The following is a 14,662-nucleotide window of genomic DNA, read 5'->3' as shown; positions in this document are numbered from 1 at the left end:
GCTTAGCACAACAACAACAACAAAAAAGCGCTCTCTCACCCAGGAAACAGGCAGAGAGAGAGCGTCACCCTGTAACCATGGCAACCGTAACGCTGCCGCCTGGAACAACAGAGCGTAGCTGTCAAACAAACCCAAACAGTCCTGACCCGCGACAATATGAAACAGGAAAGTACCGCCGTGTAATCCATTTATTTCACCAAAGTAACTGTATTCTGAATACCACCTTTTTAAACGGTAACTGTAACGGAATACAGTTACTCATATTTTGTATTCTGAATACGTAACGGCGGTACATGTATTCCGTTACTCCCCAACACTGATTGTCCCCTACTAATATGACCACTGAGCATGTGGCGGGCAAGATTTCTTTTCTCTAATGGACAGCTCTCTGACTGGTCAAAACTGTGAGAAACTCCAGTCAGACCAAGACCCACACATTCATATGGAGATGTGGGAGTATAAATAGGAGGGATGAAGGCAGAAGAGATCAGAGTCTCTCTACAGAGACCTCTGCAGCACAGAGATCCAGCCATGGCACCTACACTCACTCCAGTAAAGACTAATTCTCAGGATCATGTGACTCTGAATCATAAGGTAAATTGGATATTATCAGAATGTCATTCATTATTCTTTAAAGATTGTGTTTGATCATGCTAATTCCGTGCACCTGAATTATTTTATTAATGACTTTGTTCTTCTTCTTGCAGCTCAGAAAGCCTCTGGTGGAGAAGATCCGCAGAGAGGGAATCAACAGCAGTATTGAACAGCTCAAGTCTCTCCTGGGTCCTGAGCTCCTCAACCAGCAGCCAGACTCCAAACTGGAGAAGGCAGACATCCTGGAGATGACCATTTGCTTCCTGAGAAGACTGCAGCAGCAGCGTCAAACCGCAGAATCAGGAGTTCTTGAACAGGGCTATTCCAGGTGTGCCCAAGAGATGGTGAACTTCCTGTCAAAGGTGGAGGTGAAGACTCAGTCCCAGAGAAACCTGCTGAACCACATCAACCAGCTGCACACTTCCTCTGATAAAAGCCTGAGTGAGGCTGACTTCTCTCCTCTGAGCTACACAGTCCAGACCAGCATCACCAAAGACAAGACAGTTACCAGCTCCCTCTGGAGGCCGTGGTAGAAACCTACAGACTGGAATCACTACTAAATCATCTACACTGATCATATTGGTCAACGATTGCAGGAAAAGAAAATTCCCAGAACTTGTTCTTCTGTATGTACAGAAGGTTTTTCTTTGTTTTGTTCTTCATGCAAGATGATATTTCCTGAGGAAATGACACCAACAACATCTTTCAAGTCAAGAGAGAAAACCTCTTGTCATACCACAGAGATGTTTAGAGACCACGTTGGTCAAAGATTAAAGGAACTTTTTCTTCTGTATGTACAGAAGGTGTTTGTAAAACCAGGCATAATTCATATGTTCATGTAACAAATATTTCCTATGGAAAGAGTGAAACAAGCTCCTCTTTCATATTAAGAAAGAACATTTGACATTCTTGTTCCAATTTGCATTTTTACATGCACTGCTAGTAAATATTATCAGTGTTTTTAAAAATGTGCATCACATTGTGGTGATATATGTTGAAATTAAGTTTATTACTTCTTGAATTTTATCATGTTGATAACACACGATTGCTCAAATATTGCTGAGATGTGTCTTCTAAGTTAATTTTAATCTTTGTGATTATTCTGCATTGTTCTGTTATCAGAGCCAGATTTATTTTTGTCCTTTCTTTCAGAGGATTATATACCTGACACTGTAAAGTCAGTGGATTTGGTTCTGCTATTCTTATCACTTTGTGATTGTTTTAATGTGATTCGTTGTAGAATCCCTTTGTTCTTTGCCTTTGTGATAAAGTGCAGTTTGTGCTTATTCCAAAGTGTATTTTATGAAAATGTGACATGAAGATTCATGTCATAATGTTTGTGTCTTTTGTAAAGATGATTGGTCCCCCACTCATTTTGAGTGCAGTGTCTTGGTGATGTTACCAAGTTATTGTTGTGATGCATCATCATTTATCTTACTCTCATATATAAACTTGACACTCTGTTTATCTTAATAAACAACCACTGAAATTACATCAAAGTGTTTCTGTTATCGTTTCATTCTATGTTACGCATATATGTCTTGTGGTTATAGTGGATCACTCATCTAGGCATCCTATACATTTTTGGGTAATATCACTATATATTTTAAAAATAGCAAAGCTCACACCAGGACTATGGTGTGGTAGGATGACAGCTGAGGGTTTCATGATCATATCTGGAGCTTTATTCTAATCCAAACGTCATAGAAATTAAAATACAATAATATTCAAATCTTTTTATGACATCTGATGAGTTATCATTTTATGTAAGTTTTTCTATATGCAACAGCTTGACTGAAATGATCCAATGAAGTAAAAATATTTCTGTTATGTTCTGCTTAAGCAGTCATCATTTTGGAGCAGTCCTTACTTGTAGGCTAACACTTTCATGATAACTATTGTCTCTTCACATGATGGGTAAGGGGACACACTCCTATTGTTGTTCCAGTGAAACAGTGAAAGGACAGAGTGTGGGAAACCAGAAGAAACTCACTCACAGAGCCCCAGTGGGACAACAGATGCTGACCTCTGTCCTGAGGAGAAACATGTTGAAAGGTAATATGATGGAATGAAAACTGATGATGGAGAACAACAACACATTTGTATGCGATTAGTTACTTTTAAGCACACCAAGAATTAAAATAACATGAAAAATATTTGCTGATTTCCAATGGTCTGCTTCACTTAAGAAACAACTTATTTATAATTTAGTGGAAGAACATATGAAATTACAATATCTATAAGCATTTTCATGATGGTAACTGTTGAATATTTGTGGATTTTTTTCACCCCCAAACTGTGACCTGCTGTTTTAATCTATAATACATATATTTACCAGAATTCACACAGATCCATACATATTGTACATGTAGAATAAAATTACATCTTGAGGAGCCTTTTTCTTCTCCAGGACCAAAGAGAAGGAGGGTCACAGTTCAAGTTGATTTGCATTCTTCACCACACGGGTTTCTCACTGTTGTCCAGAGGGATTTGGCACACTTCAGGAAACAGCTGCCTTGACCTTCTCCTGCATTTCAGAACATGAGATTTGGAGCATGTGAAAACATGAAAGTTTCATGATGGGCAATTTTCAAACTTTGTCCAACTGTAAACTGAAATAGTGGATCATGGATTGTATATTATTACAGAAAGCAAAAATATTCAACTTTTGAAATTTGAGTAAATTTTGAGTCAACCAATCATGTTGTTTCCCTCCAGATGGTTGTTGACGTCAGGCTCTGTCTCTGTTGGAGCACACGACCACCGACCATCACAAAAGCTCCTTTCAAAGTCCTTTGTAGTGCACTGACCACATCATTCAGCACTGAGTGTGGGAAAGTGAGGACAACTATCTGCTCACACCAGCCACAAACTGAAAAGCAAAAAACACACCTGCTACATCTGGACATCAGAAAAAAAAAAGATAAATCAATTCTATATACTATAATGAAACAGTACTGTTCATTATTATCACTGATATTGTTTTCTAGTGTCCTTCAGCACTTGGGAAATGAATTTGGTCACTTTGCCACATGAGTTGAACTTTATGTCAGAAGGAAGAGATCAGATCTGACATTAAATGATTTTTTTCCATAGAAACACCCACAGACCAGCTGATGTCTGATTGACTTTGTGTGAGAACCAAAAATGTTACTTTCAGGATAATCAATGACACTAAGTGGGTGTCAGGTGAGAAATGAAACGTATCTTAATCAGAGAAACAGTTTGATTTGAAAAGCGTGTGCCGAGTCAAAGTCACTGATCTCAGCATCAGGCAGCAGATGTATCCTCTACAGGGTCACCACTTTCCCAGATTCACACAGAGCTTTCTGAGTCTTTTACGCTGACACACCCACCCACCCAAAAGTACTCCACCTGTTCCCTTGGGATGTATCAATTGTCCCCTACTAATATGACCACTGAGCATGTGGCGGGCAAGATTTCTTTTCTCTAATGGACAGCTCTCTGACTGGTCAAAACTGTGAGAAACTCCAGTCAGACCAAGACCCACACATTCATATGGAGATGTGGGAGTATAAATAGGAGGGATGAAGGCAGAAGAGATCAGAGTCTCTCTACAGAGACCTCTGCAGCACAGAGATCCAGCCATGGCACCTACACTCACTCCAGTAAAGACTAATTCTCAGGATCATGTGACTCTGAATCATAAGGTAAATTGGATATTATCAGAATGTCATTCATTATTCTTTAAAGATTGTGTTTGATCATGCTAATTCCGTGCACCTGAATTATTTTATTAATGACTTTGTTCTTCTTCTTGCAGCTCAGAAAGCCTCTGGTGGAGAAGATCCGCAGAGAGGGAATCAACAGCAGTACTGAACAGCTCAAGTCTCTCCTGGGTCCTGAGCTCCTCAAACAGCAGCCAGACTCCAAACTGGAGAAGGCAGACATCCTGGAGATGACCATTTGCTTCCTGAGAAGACTGCAGCAGCAGCGTCAAACCGCAGAATCAGGAGTTCTTGAACAGGGCTATTCCAGGTGTGCCCAAGAGATGGTGAACTTCCTGTCAAAGGTGGAGGTGAAGACTCAGTCCCAGAGAAACCTGCTGAACCACATCAACCAGCTGCACACTTCCTCTGATAAAAGCCTGAGTGAGGCTGACTTCTCTCCTCTGAGCTACACAGTCCAGACCAGCATCACCAAAGACAAGACAGTCACCAGCTCCCTCTGGAGGCCGTGGTAGAAACCTACAGACTGGAATCACTACTAAATCATCTACACTGATCATATTGGTCAACGATTGCAGGAAAAGAAAATTCACAGAACTTGTTCTTCTGTATGTACAGAAGGTTTTTCTTTGTTCTTCATGCAAGATGATATTTCCTGAGGAAATGACACCAACAACATCTTTCAAGTCAAGAGAGAAAACCTCTTGTCATACCACAGAGATGTTTAGAGACCACGTTGGTCAAAGATTAAAGGAACTTTTTCTTCTGTATGTACAGAAGGTGTTTGTAAAACCAGGCATAATTCATATGTTCATGTAACAAATATTTCCTATGGAAAGAGTGAAACAAGCTCCTCTTTCATATTAAGAAAGAACATTTGACATTCTTGTTCCAATTTGCATTTACTGCTAATATTTACTAGCAGTGTATGTAAAACTGTGCATCACATTGTGGTGATTTATGTTGAAATGAAGTTTATTACTTCTTGAATTTTATCATGTTGATAACACACAATTACTCAAATTTTGCTGAGATGTTTCTTCTAAACTAATTTTAATCTTTGTGATTATTCTGCATTGTTCTGTTATCAGAGCCAGATTTATTTTTGTCCTTTCTTTAAGAGGATTATATACCTGACACTGTAAAGTCAGTGGATTTGGTTCTGCTATTCTTATCACTTTGTGATTGTTTTAATGTAATTCGTTGTAGAATCCCTTTGTTCTTTGCCTTTGTGATAAAGTGCAGTTTGTGCTTATTCCAAAGTGTATTTTATGAAAATGTGATATGAAGATTCATGTCATAATGTTTGTGTCTTTTGTAAAGATGATTGGTCCCCCACTCATTTTGAGTGCAGTGTCTTGGTGATGTTACCAAGTTATTGTTGTGATGCATCATCATTTATCTTACTCTCATATATAAACTTGACACTCTGTTTATCTTAATAAACAACCACTGAAATTACATCAAAGTGTTTCTGTTATCGTTTCATTCTATGTTATGCATATATGTCTTGTGGTTATAGTGGATCACTCATCTAGGCATCCTATACATTTTTGTGCAATATCACTATATATTTCTAAAAATAGCAAAGCTCACACCAGGACTATGGTGTGGTAGGATGACAGCTGAGGGTTTCATGATCATATCTGGAGCTTTATTCTAATCCAAACGTCATAGAAATTAAAATACAATAATATTCCAATCTTTTTATGACATCTGATGAGTTATCATTTTATGTAAGTTTTTCTATATGCAACAGCTTGACTGAAGTGATCCAATGAAGTAAAAATATTTCTGTTATGTTCTGCTTAAGCAGTCATCATTTTGGAGCAGTCCTTACTTGTAGGCTAACACTTTCATGATAACTATTGTCTCTTCACATGATGGGTAAGGGGACACACTCCTATTGTTGTTCCAGTGAAACAGTGAAAGGACAGAGTGTGGGAAACCAGAAGAAACTCACTCACAGAGCCCCAGTGGGACAACAGATGCTGACCTCTGTCCTGAGGAGAAACATGTTGAAAGGTAATATGATGGAATGAAAACTGATGATGGAGAACAACAACACATTTGCATGAGATGACTTACTTTTAAGCATACCAAGAATTAAAATAACATGAAAAATATTTGCTGATTTCCAATGGTCTGCTTCACTTAAGAAACATCTTATTTATAATTTAGTGGAAGCACATATGAAATTACAATATCTATAAGCATTTTCATGATGGTAACTGTGACCTGCTGTTTTAATCTGTAATACATATATTTACCAGAATTCACACAGATCCATACATATTGTACATGTAGAATAAAATTACATCTTGAGGAGCCTTTTTCTTCTCCAGGACCAAAGAGAAGGAGGGTCACAGTTCAAGTTGATTTGCATTCTTCACCACACGGGTTTCTCACTATTGTCCAGAGGGATTTGGCACACTTCAGGAAACAGCTGCCTTGACCTTCTCCTGCATTTCAGAACATGAGATTTGGAGCATGTGAAAACATGAAAGTTTCATGATGGGCAATTTTCAAACTTTGTCCAACTGTAAACTGAAATAGTGGATCATGGATTGTATATTATTACAGAAAGCAAAAATATTCAACTTTTGAAATTTGAGTAAATTTTGATTCAACCAATCATGTTGTTTCCCTCCAGATGGTTGTTGACGTCAGGCTCTGTCTCTGTTGGAGCACACGACCACCGACCATCACAAAAGCTCCTTTCAAAGTCCTTTGTAGTGCACTGACCACATCATTCAGCACTGAGTGTGGGAAAGTGAGGACAACTATCTGCTCACACCAGCCACAAACTGAAAAGCAAAGAACACACCTGCTACATCTGGACATCAGAAAAAAAAAGATAAATCAATTTCATGTTATAATGAACCACATTTTTTATTATTGTCAGTAATATTGTTTTACTAGTTTCCTTGCAGATCTATCTCAGTGATTTTTTTTTAAATTTAACCTTTAAACATTTACTTCAGCACTTGGGAAATGAATTTGAATGATTGGTCCCCCACTCATTTTGAGTGCAGTGTCTTGGTGATGTTACCAAGTTATTGTTGTGATGCATCATCATTTATCTTACTCTCATATATAAACTTGACACTCTGTTTATCTTAATAAACAACCACTGAAATTACATCAAAGTGTTTCTGTTAAAGTCATATTCCATGTTCAGTATATATGTCTTGCAGATATTTTGGATCACTCATCCGGGCATTCAGTACATTTTGTTTTTGTGCAATATCACTATATATTTCTAAAAATAGCAAAGCTCACACCAGGACTATGGTGTGGTAGGATGACAGCTGAGGGTTTCATGATCATATCTGGAGCTTTATTCTAATCCAAACGTCATAGAAATTAAAATACAATAATATTCCAATCTTTTTATGACATCTGATGAGTTATCATTTTATGTAAGTTTTTCTATATGCAACAGCTTGACTGAAGTGATCCAATGAAGTAAAAATATTTCTGTTATGTTCTGCTTAAGCAGTCATCATTTTGGAGCAGTCCTTACTTGTAGGCTAACACTTTCATGATAACTATTGTCTCTTCACATGATGGGTAAGGGGACACACTCCTATTGTTGTTCCAGTGAAACAGTGAAAGGACAGAGTGTGGGAAACCAGAAGAAACTCACTCACAGAGCCCCAGTGGGACAACAGATGCTGACCTCTGTCCTGAGGAGAAACATGTTGAAAGGTAATATGATGGAATGAAAACTGATGATGGAGAACAACAACACATTTGCATGGGATTAGTTACTTTTAAGCACACCAAGAGTTAAAATAACATGAAAAATATTTGCTGATCTCCAAAGTTTTATTGCGCTTAAGAAATAATGTAGTTGTAATTTAATGGAAGAATTTATGAAATTACAATATCTATAAGCATTTTCATGATGGTAAATTTGAATATTTGTGGATTTTTTTCACCCCCAAACTGTGACCTGCTGTTTTAATCTATAATACATATATTTACCAGAATTCACACAGATCCATACATATTGTACGTGTAGAATAAAATTACATCTTGAGGAGCCTTTTTCTTCTCCAGGACCAAAGAGAAGGAGGGTCACAGTTCAAACTGATTTGCATTCTTCACCACACGGGTTTCTCACTATTGTCCAGAGGGATTTGGCACACTTCAGGAAACAGCTGCCTTGACCTTCTCCTGCATTTCAGAACATGAGATTTGGAGCATGTAAAAACATGAAAGTTTCATGATGGGCAATTTTCAAACTTTGTCCAAATGTAAACTGAAATAGTGGATCATGGATTGTATATTATTACAGAAAGCAAAAATATTCAACTTTTGAAATTTGAGTAAATTTTGAGTCAACTAATCATGTCGTTTCCCTCCAGATGGTTGTTGACGTCAGGCTCTGTCTCTGTTGGAGCACACGACCACCGACCATCACAAAAGCTCCTTTCAAAGTCCTTTGTAGTGCACTGACCACATCATTCAGCACTGAGTGTGGGAAAGTGAGGACAACTATCTGCTCACACCAGCCACAAACTGAAAAGCAAAAAACACACCTGCTACATCTGGACATCAGAAAAAAAAAGATAAATCAATTCTATATACTATAATGAAACAGTACTGTTCATTATTATCACTGATATTGTTTTCTAGTGTCCTTCAGCACTTGGGAAATGAATTTGGTCACTTTGCCACATGAGTTGAACTTTATGTCAGAAGGAAGAGATCAGATCTGACATTAAATGATTTTTTTCCATAGAAACACCCACAGACCAGCTGATGTCTGATTGACTTTGTGTGAGAACCAAAAATGTTACTTTCAGGATAATCAATGACACTAAGTGGGTGTCAGGTGAGAAATGAAACGTATCTTAATCAGAGAAACAGTTTGATTTGAAAAGTGTGTGCCGAGTCAAAGTAACTGATCTCAGCATCAGGCAGCAGATGTATCCTCTACAGGGTCACCACTTTCCCAGATTCACACAGAGCTTTCTGAGTCTTTTACGCTGACACACCCACCCACCCAAAAGTACTCCACCCATTCCCTTGGGATGTATCAATTGTCCCCTACTAATATGACCACTGAGCATGTGGCGGGCAAGATTTCTTTTCTCTAATGGACAGCTCTCTGACTGGTCAAAACTGTGAGCAACTCCAGTCAGACCAAGACCCACACATTCATATGGAGATGTGGGAGTATAAATAGGAGGGATGAAGGCAGAAGAGATCAGAGTCTCTCTACAGAGACCTCTGCAGCACAGAGATCCAGCCATGGCACCTACAGTCTCTCCAGTAATGACTAATTCTCAGGATCATGTGACTCTGAATCATAAGGTAAATTGGATATTATCAGAATGTCATTCATTATTCTTTAAAGATTGTGTTTGATCATGCTAATTCCGTGCACCTGAATTATTTTATTAATGACTTTGTTCTTCTTCTTGCAGCTCAGAAAGCCTCTGGTGGAGAAGATCCGCAGAGAGGGAATCAACAGCAGTACTGAACAGCTCAAGTCTCTCCTGGGTCCTGAGCTCCTCAACCAGCAGCCAGACTCCAAACTGGAGAAGGCAGACATCCTGGAGATGACCGTTTGCTTCCTGAGAAGACTGCAGCAGCAGCGTCAAACCGCAGAATCAGGAGTTCTTGAACAGGGCTATTCCAGGTGTGCCCAAGAGATGGTGAACTTCCTGTCAAAGGTGGAGGTGAAGACTCAGTCCCAGAGAAACCTGCTGAACCACATCAACCAGCTGCACACTTCCTCTGATAAAACCCTGAGTGAGGCTGACTTCTCTCCTCTGAGCTACACAGTCCAGACCAGCATCACCAAAGACAAGACAGTCACCAGCTCCCTCTGGAGGCCGTGGTAGAAACCTACAGACTGGAATCACTACTAAATCATCTACACTGATCATATTGGTCAACGATTGCAGGAAAAGAAAATTCCCAGAACTTGTTCTTCTGTATGTACAGAAGGTTTTTCTTTGTTTTGTTCTTCATGCAAGATGATATTTCCTGAGGAAATGACACCAACAACATCTTTCATGTCAAGAGAGAAAACCTCTTGTCATACCACAGAGATGTTTAGAGACCACGTTGGTCAAAGATTAAAGGAACTTTTTCTTCTGTATGTACAGAAGGTGTTTGTAAAACCAGGCATAATTCATATGTTCATGTAACAAATATTTCCTATGGAAAGAGTGAAACAAGCTCCTCTTTCATATTAAGAAAGAACATTTGACATTCTTGTTCCAATTTGTATTTTTACATGCACTGCTAGTAAATATTATCAGTGTTTTTAAAAATGTGCATCACATTGTGGTGATTTATGTTGAAATTAAGTTTATTACTTCTTGAATTTTATCATGTTGATAATACAGGATTGCTCAAATTTTGCTGAGATGTGTCTTCTAAGTTAATTTTAATCTTTGTGATTATTCTGCATTGTTCTGTTATCAGAGCCAGATTTATTTTTGTCCTTTCTTTAAGAGGATTATATACCTGACACTGTAAAGTCAGTGGATTTGGTTCTGCTATTCTTATCACTTTGTGATTGTTTTAATGTGATTCGTTGTAGAATCCCTTTGTTCTTTGCCTTTGTGATAAAGTGCAGTTTGTGCTTATTCCAAAGTGTATTTTATGAAAATGTGACATGAAGATTCATGTCATAATGTTTGTGTCTTTTGTAAAGATGATTGGTCCCCCACTCATTTTGAGTGCAGTGTCTTGGTGATGTTACCAAGTTATTGTTGTGATGCATCATCATTTATCTTACTCTCATATATAAACTTGACACTCTGTTTATCTTAATAAACAACCACTGAAATTACATCAAAGTGTTTCTGTTATCGTTTCATTCTATGTTACGCATATATGTCTTGTAGTTATAGTGGATCACTCATCTAGGCATCCTATACATTTTTGGGTAATATCACTATATATTTTAAAAATAGCAAAGCTCACACCAGGACTATGGTGTGGTAGGATGACAGCTGAGGGTTTCATGATCATATCTGGAGCTTTATTCTAATCCAAACGTCATAGAAATTAAAATACAATAATATTCCAATCTTTTTATGACATCTGATGAGTTATCATTTTATGTAAGTTTTTCTATATGCAACAGCTTGACTGAAGTGATCCAATGAAGTAAAAATATTTCTGTTATGTTCTGCTTAAGCAGTCATCATTTTGGAGCAGTCCTTACTTGTAGGCTAAAACTTTCATGATAACTATTGTCTCTTCACATGATGGGTAAGGGGACACACTCCTATTGTTGTTCCAGTGAAACAGTGAAAGGACAGAGTGTGGGAAACCAGAAGAAACTCACTCACAGAGCCCCAGTGGGACAACAGATGCTGACCTCTGTCCTGAGGAGAAACATGTTGAAAGGTAATATGATGGAATGAAAACTGATGATGGAGAACAACAACACATTTGCATGAGATGACTTACTTTTAAGCATACCAAGAATTAAAATAACATGAAAAATATTTGCTGATTTCCAATGGTCTGCTTCACTTAAGAAACATCTTATTTATAATTTAGTGGAAGCACATATGAAATTACAATATCTATAAGCATTTTCATGATGGTAACTGTGACCTGCTGTTTTAATCTATAATACATATATTTACCAGAATTCACACAGATCCATACATATTGTACATGTAGAATAAAATTACATCTTGAGGAGCCTTTTTCTTCTCCAGGACCAAAGAGAAGGAGGGTCACAGTTCAAGTTGATTTGCATTCTTCACCACACGGGTTTCTCACTATTGTCCAGAGGGATTTGGCACACTTCAGGAAACAGCTGCCTTGACCTTCTCCTGCATTTCAGAACATGAGATTTGGAGCATGTGAAAACATGAAAGTTTCATGATGGGCAATTTTCAAACTTTGTCCAACTGTAAACTGAAATAGTGGATCATGGATTGAATATTATTACAGAAAGCAAAAATATTCAACTTTTGAAATTTGAGTAAATTTTGATTCAACCAATCATGTCGTTTCCCTCCAGATGGTTGTTGACGTCAGGCTCTGTCTCTGTTGGAGCACACGACCACCGACCATCACAAAAGCTCCTTTCAAAGTCCTTTGTAGTGCACTGACCACATCATTCAGCACTGAGTGTGGGAAAGTGAGGACAACTATCTGCTCACACCAGCCACAAACTGAAAAGCAAAGAACACACCTGCTACATCTGGACATCAGAAAAAAAAAAAAGAAATCAATTTCATGTTATAATGAACCACATTTTTTATTATTGTCAGTAATATTGTTTTACTAGTTTCCTTGCAGATCTATCTCAGTAATTATTTTTAAATTTAACCTTTAAACATTTACTTCAGCACTTGGGAAATGAATTTGGTCACTTTGCCACATGAGTTGAACTTTATGTCAGAAGGAAGAGATCAGATCTGACATTAAATGATTTTTCTATAGAAAAACCCACAGACCATCTGATGTCTGATTGGGTTTATGTGAGAACCAATAATGTTACTTTCAGGATAATCAATGACACTAAGTGGGTGTCAGGTGAGAAATGAAACGTATCTTAATCAGAGAAACAGTTTGATTTGAAAAGCGTGTGCCGAGTCAAAGTAACTGATCTCAGCATCAGGCAGCAGATGTATCCTCTACAGCAGCGGTCCCCACCCTTTTCTGCGCCACGGACCCGTTTATGTCCGACAATATTTTCACGGACCGGCCTTTAAGGTGTCGCGGATAAATACAACAAAATAAAACTAGTACCCGTACCGAAAAAAAGATTTATTCATAACACACGTGAAAAGACCCAGGAAAACTGAGTTAACGATAAAAACGATAACAAAATAACGCTGAAAACCGATTAAAAACCCTGAAAACCATACATTTCACACCTGAGCTTCAACTCTCGCGGCCCGGTACCAAACGACTCACGGACCGGTACCGGTCCGAGGCCCAGGGGTTGGGGACCGCTGCTCTACAGGGTCACCAATTTCTTAGATTCACACATAGCTTTCTGAGTCTTTTACGCTGACACACCCATCCAAAAGTGCTCCATCTGTTCCCTTGGGATGTATCAATTGTCCCCTACTAATATGACCACTGAGCATGTGGCGGGCAAGATTTCTTTTCTCTAATGGACAGCTCTCTGATTGGCCAAAACTGTGAGAAACTCCAGTTAGACCAAGACCCACACATTCATATGGAGATGTGGGAGTATAAATAGGAGGGATGAAGGCAGAAGAGATCAGAGTCTCTCTACAGAGACCTCTGCAGCACAGAGATCCAGCCATGGCACCTACACTCACTCCAGTAATGACTAATTCTCAGGACCATGTGACTCTGAATCATAAGGTAAATTGGAGATCAGATCATTCATTATTCATGAAAGATTTTGTTGATAACACTAAAACTATGCACCAGAACTGTTTCATTAATGACTTTGTTCTTCTTCTTGCAGCTCAGAAAGCCTCTGGTGGAGAAGATCCACAGAGAGAGAATCAACAGCAGTATTGAACAGCTCAAGTCTCTCCTGGCTCCTGAGTTCCTCAAACAGCAGCCAGACTCCAAACTGGAGAAGGCAGACATCCTGGAGATGACCGTTTGCTTCCTGAGAAGACTGCAGCAGCAGCGTCAAACCACAGAATCAGGAGTTCTTGAACAGGGCTATTCCAGGTGTGCCCAAGAGATGGTGAACTTCCTGTCAAAGGTGGAGCTGAAGACTCAGTCCCAGAGAAACCTGCTGAACCACATCAACCAGCTGCACACTTCCTCTGATAAAACCCTGAGTGAGGCTGACTTCTCTCCTCTGAGCTACACAGTCCGGACCAGCATCGCCAAAGACAAGACAGTCACCAGCTCCCTCTGGAGGCCGTGGTAGAAACCTACAGACTTCAGTCAGCCTTACTAACTTCAATGATCATATTGGTCAAATAATTCAGAGCCGAATTCTTCTGTAATTCAGAGATTTTTAAGATTTTTCCTCTTGTTCATACAGAACAGTTTACTTTGTTTTGTTTTAGTGGAAGATTTTTTTTCCTCAGGAAATCAAAGAAACAATATATTTTGTTTTTTGAAACAACATATTTTGTCATGCACATTGCATGAATGAAATCTGATTGCATCTGCAATTATTAATATTACCTACTCTTCAGGTACTGATGATGTTATATTAACATTTGTTATCTTTAGTTTGTTATTGACCGAAACAATAACTTTTAACTAAAGACAAAGCATCATGTCAACATGAAAGACCGTGTTGGTTAAAGATTACAGAATTCTGCTTCAGAAAACTTTCTTCTGTATGTACAGATGTTTTCTTAACCTATTATTCTGCTTTTTCATGTAAAAAAACAAAAAACAAAAAAACAAAAAATAATTCCTATTGGAATGACACAATGTCA

At 38.4% G+C, this 14,662-nt stretch overlaps 4 protein-coding genes across 4 annotated transcripts; all 4 read left to right on the top strand.

Moving 5' to 3' along the window:
• The first annotated feature begins 471 nt into the window (after positions 1 to 471).
• On the top strand, positions 472 to 1,127 carry LOC134626985 (transcription factor HES-5-like). Its single transcript, XM_063472892.1, has 2 exons — positions 472 to 594; positions 708 to 1,127. Exons 1-2 carry the CDS (start codon positions 472 to 474, stop codon positions 1,125 to 1,127), a joined length of 543 nt encoding a protein of 180 aa, XP_063328962.1.
• Positions 1,128 to 4,142: 3,015 nt separating this feature from the next.
• Positions 4,143 to 4,798, top strand: LOC134626984 (transcription factor HES-5-like). The gene is made up of 2 exons (XM_063472891.1): positions 4,143 to 4,265; positions 4,379 to 4,798. The coding sequence occupies exons 1-2, from the start codon at positions 4,143 to 4,145 to the stop codon at positions 4,796 to 4,798; spliced, it is 543 nt and encodes a 180-aa protein (XP_063328961.1).
• A 4,687-nt stretch (positions 4,799 to 9,485) lies between these two features.
• Positions 9,486 to 10,141, top strand: LOC134626983 (transcription factor HES-5-like). Its single transcript, XM_063472890.1, has 2 exons — positions 9,486 to 9,608; positions 9,722 to 10,141. Exons 1-2 carry the CDS (start codon positions 9,486 to 9,488, stop codon positions 10,139 to 10,141), a joined length of 543 nt encoding a protein of 180 aa, XP_063328960.1.
• A 3,349-nt stretch (positions 10,142 to 13,490) lies between these two features.
• LOC134626981 (transcription factor HES-5-like) lies at positions 13,491 to 14,139 on the top strand. The gene is made up of 2 exons (XM_063472889.1): positions 13,491 to 13,613; positions 13,720 to 14,139. Exons 1-2 carry the CDS (start codon positions 13,491 to 13,493, stop codon positions 14,137 to 14,139), a joined length of 543 nt encoding a protein of 180 aa, XP_063328959.1.
• The last annotated feature ends 523 nt before the right edge of the window (positions 14,140 to 14,662 follow it).

Source organism: Pelmatolapia mariae, linkage group LG5 (genome assembly GCF_036321145.2).
Source record: "Pelmatolapia mariae isolate MD_Pm_ZW linkage group LG5, Pm_UMD_F_2, whole genome shotgun sequence".
Classification (NCBI taxonomy): domain Eukaryota; kingdom Metazoa; phylum Chordata; class Actinopteri; order Cichliformes; family Cichlidae; genus Pelmatolapia; species Pelmatolapia mariae.
The sequence above is the reverse complement of the archived record's forward strand: the minus strand, read 5'-3'. Positions and strand labels throughout refer to the sequence as shown.

Excerpts from the sequence above, each read along its gene's own strand:
- LOC134626985 (XM_063472892.1), top strand. The coding sequence starts at position 472 with ATGAAGGCAGAAGAGATCAGAGTCTCTCTACAGAGACCTCTGCAGCAC. Across the intron at positions 595-707 it reads ATGTGACTCTGAATCATAAG|CTCAGAAAGCCTCTGGTGGA; the intron begins GTAAATTGGATA and ends TTCTTCTTGCAG.
- LOC134626984 (XM_063472891.1), top strand. The coding sequence starts at position 4,143 with ATGAAGGCAGAAGAGATCAGAGTCTCTCTACAGAGACCTCTGCAGCAC. Across the intron at positions 4,266-4,378 it reads ATGTGACTCTGAATCATAAG|CTCAGAAAGCCTCTGGTGGA; the intron begins GTAAATTGGATA and ends TTCTTCTTGCAG.
- LOC134626983 (XM_063472890.1), top strand. The coding sequence starts at position 9,486 with ATGAAGGCAGAAGAGATCAGAGTCTCTCTACAGAGACCTCTGCAGCAC. Across the intron at positions 9,609-9,721 it reads ATGTGACTCTGAATCATAAG|CTCAGAAAGCCTCTGGTGGA; the intron begins GTAAATTGGATA and ends TTCTTCTTGCAG.
- LOC134626981 (XM_063472889.1), top strand. The coding sequence starts at position 13,491 with ATGAAGGCAGAAGAGATCAGAGTCTCTCTACAGAGACCTCTGCAGCAC. Across the intron at positions 13,614-13,719 it reads ATGTGACTCTGAATCATAAG|CTCAGAAAGCCTCTGGTGGA; the intron begins GTAAATTGGAGA and ends TTCTTCTTGCAG.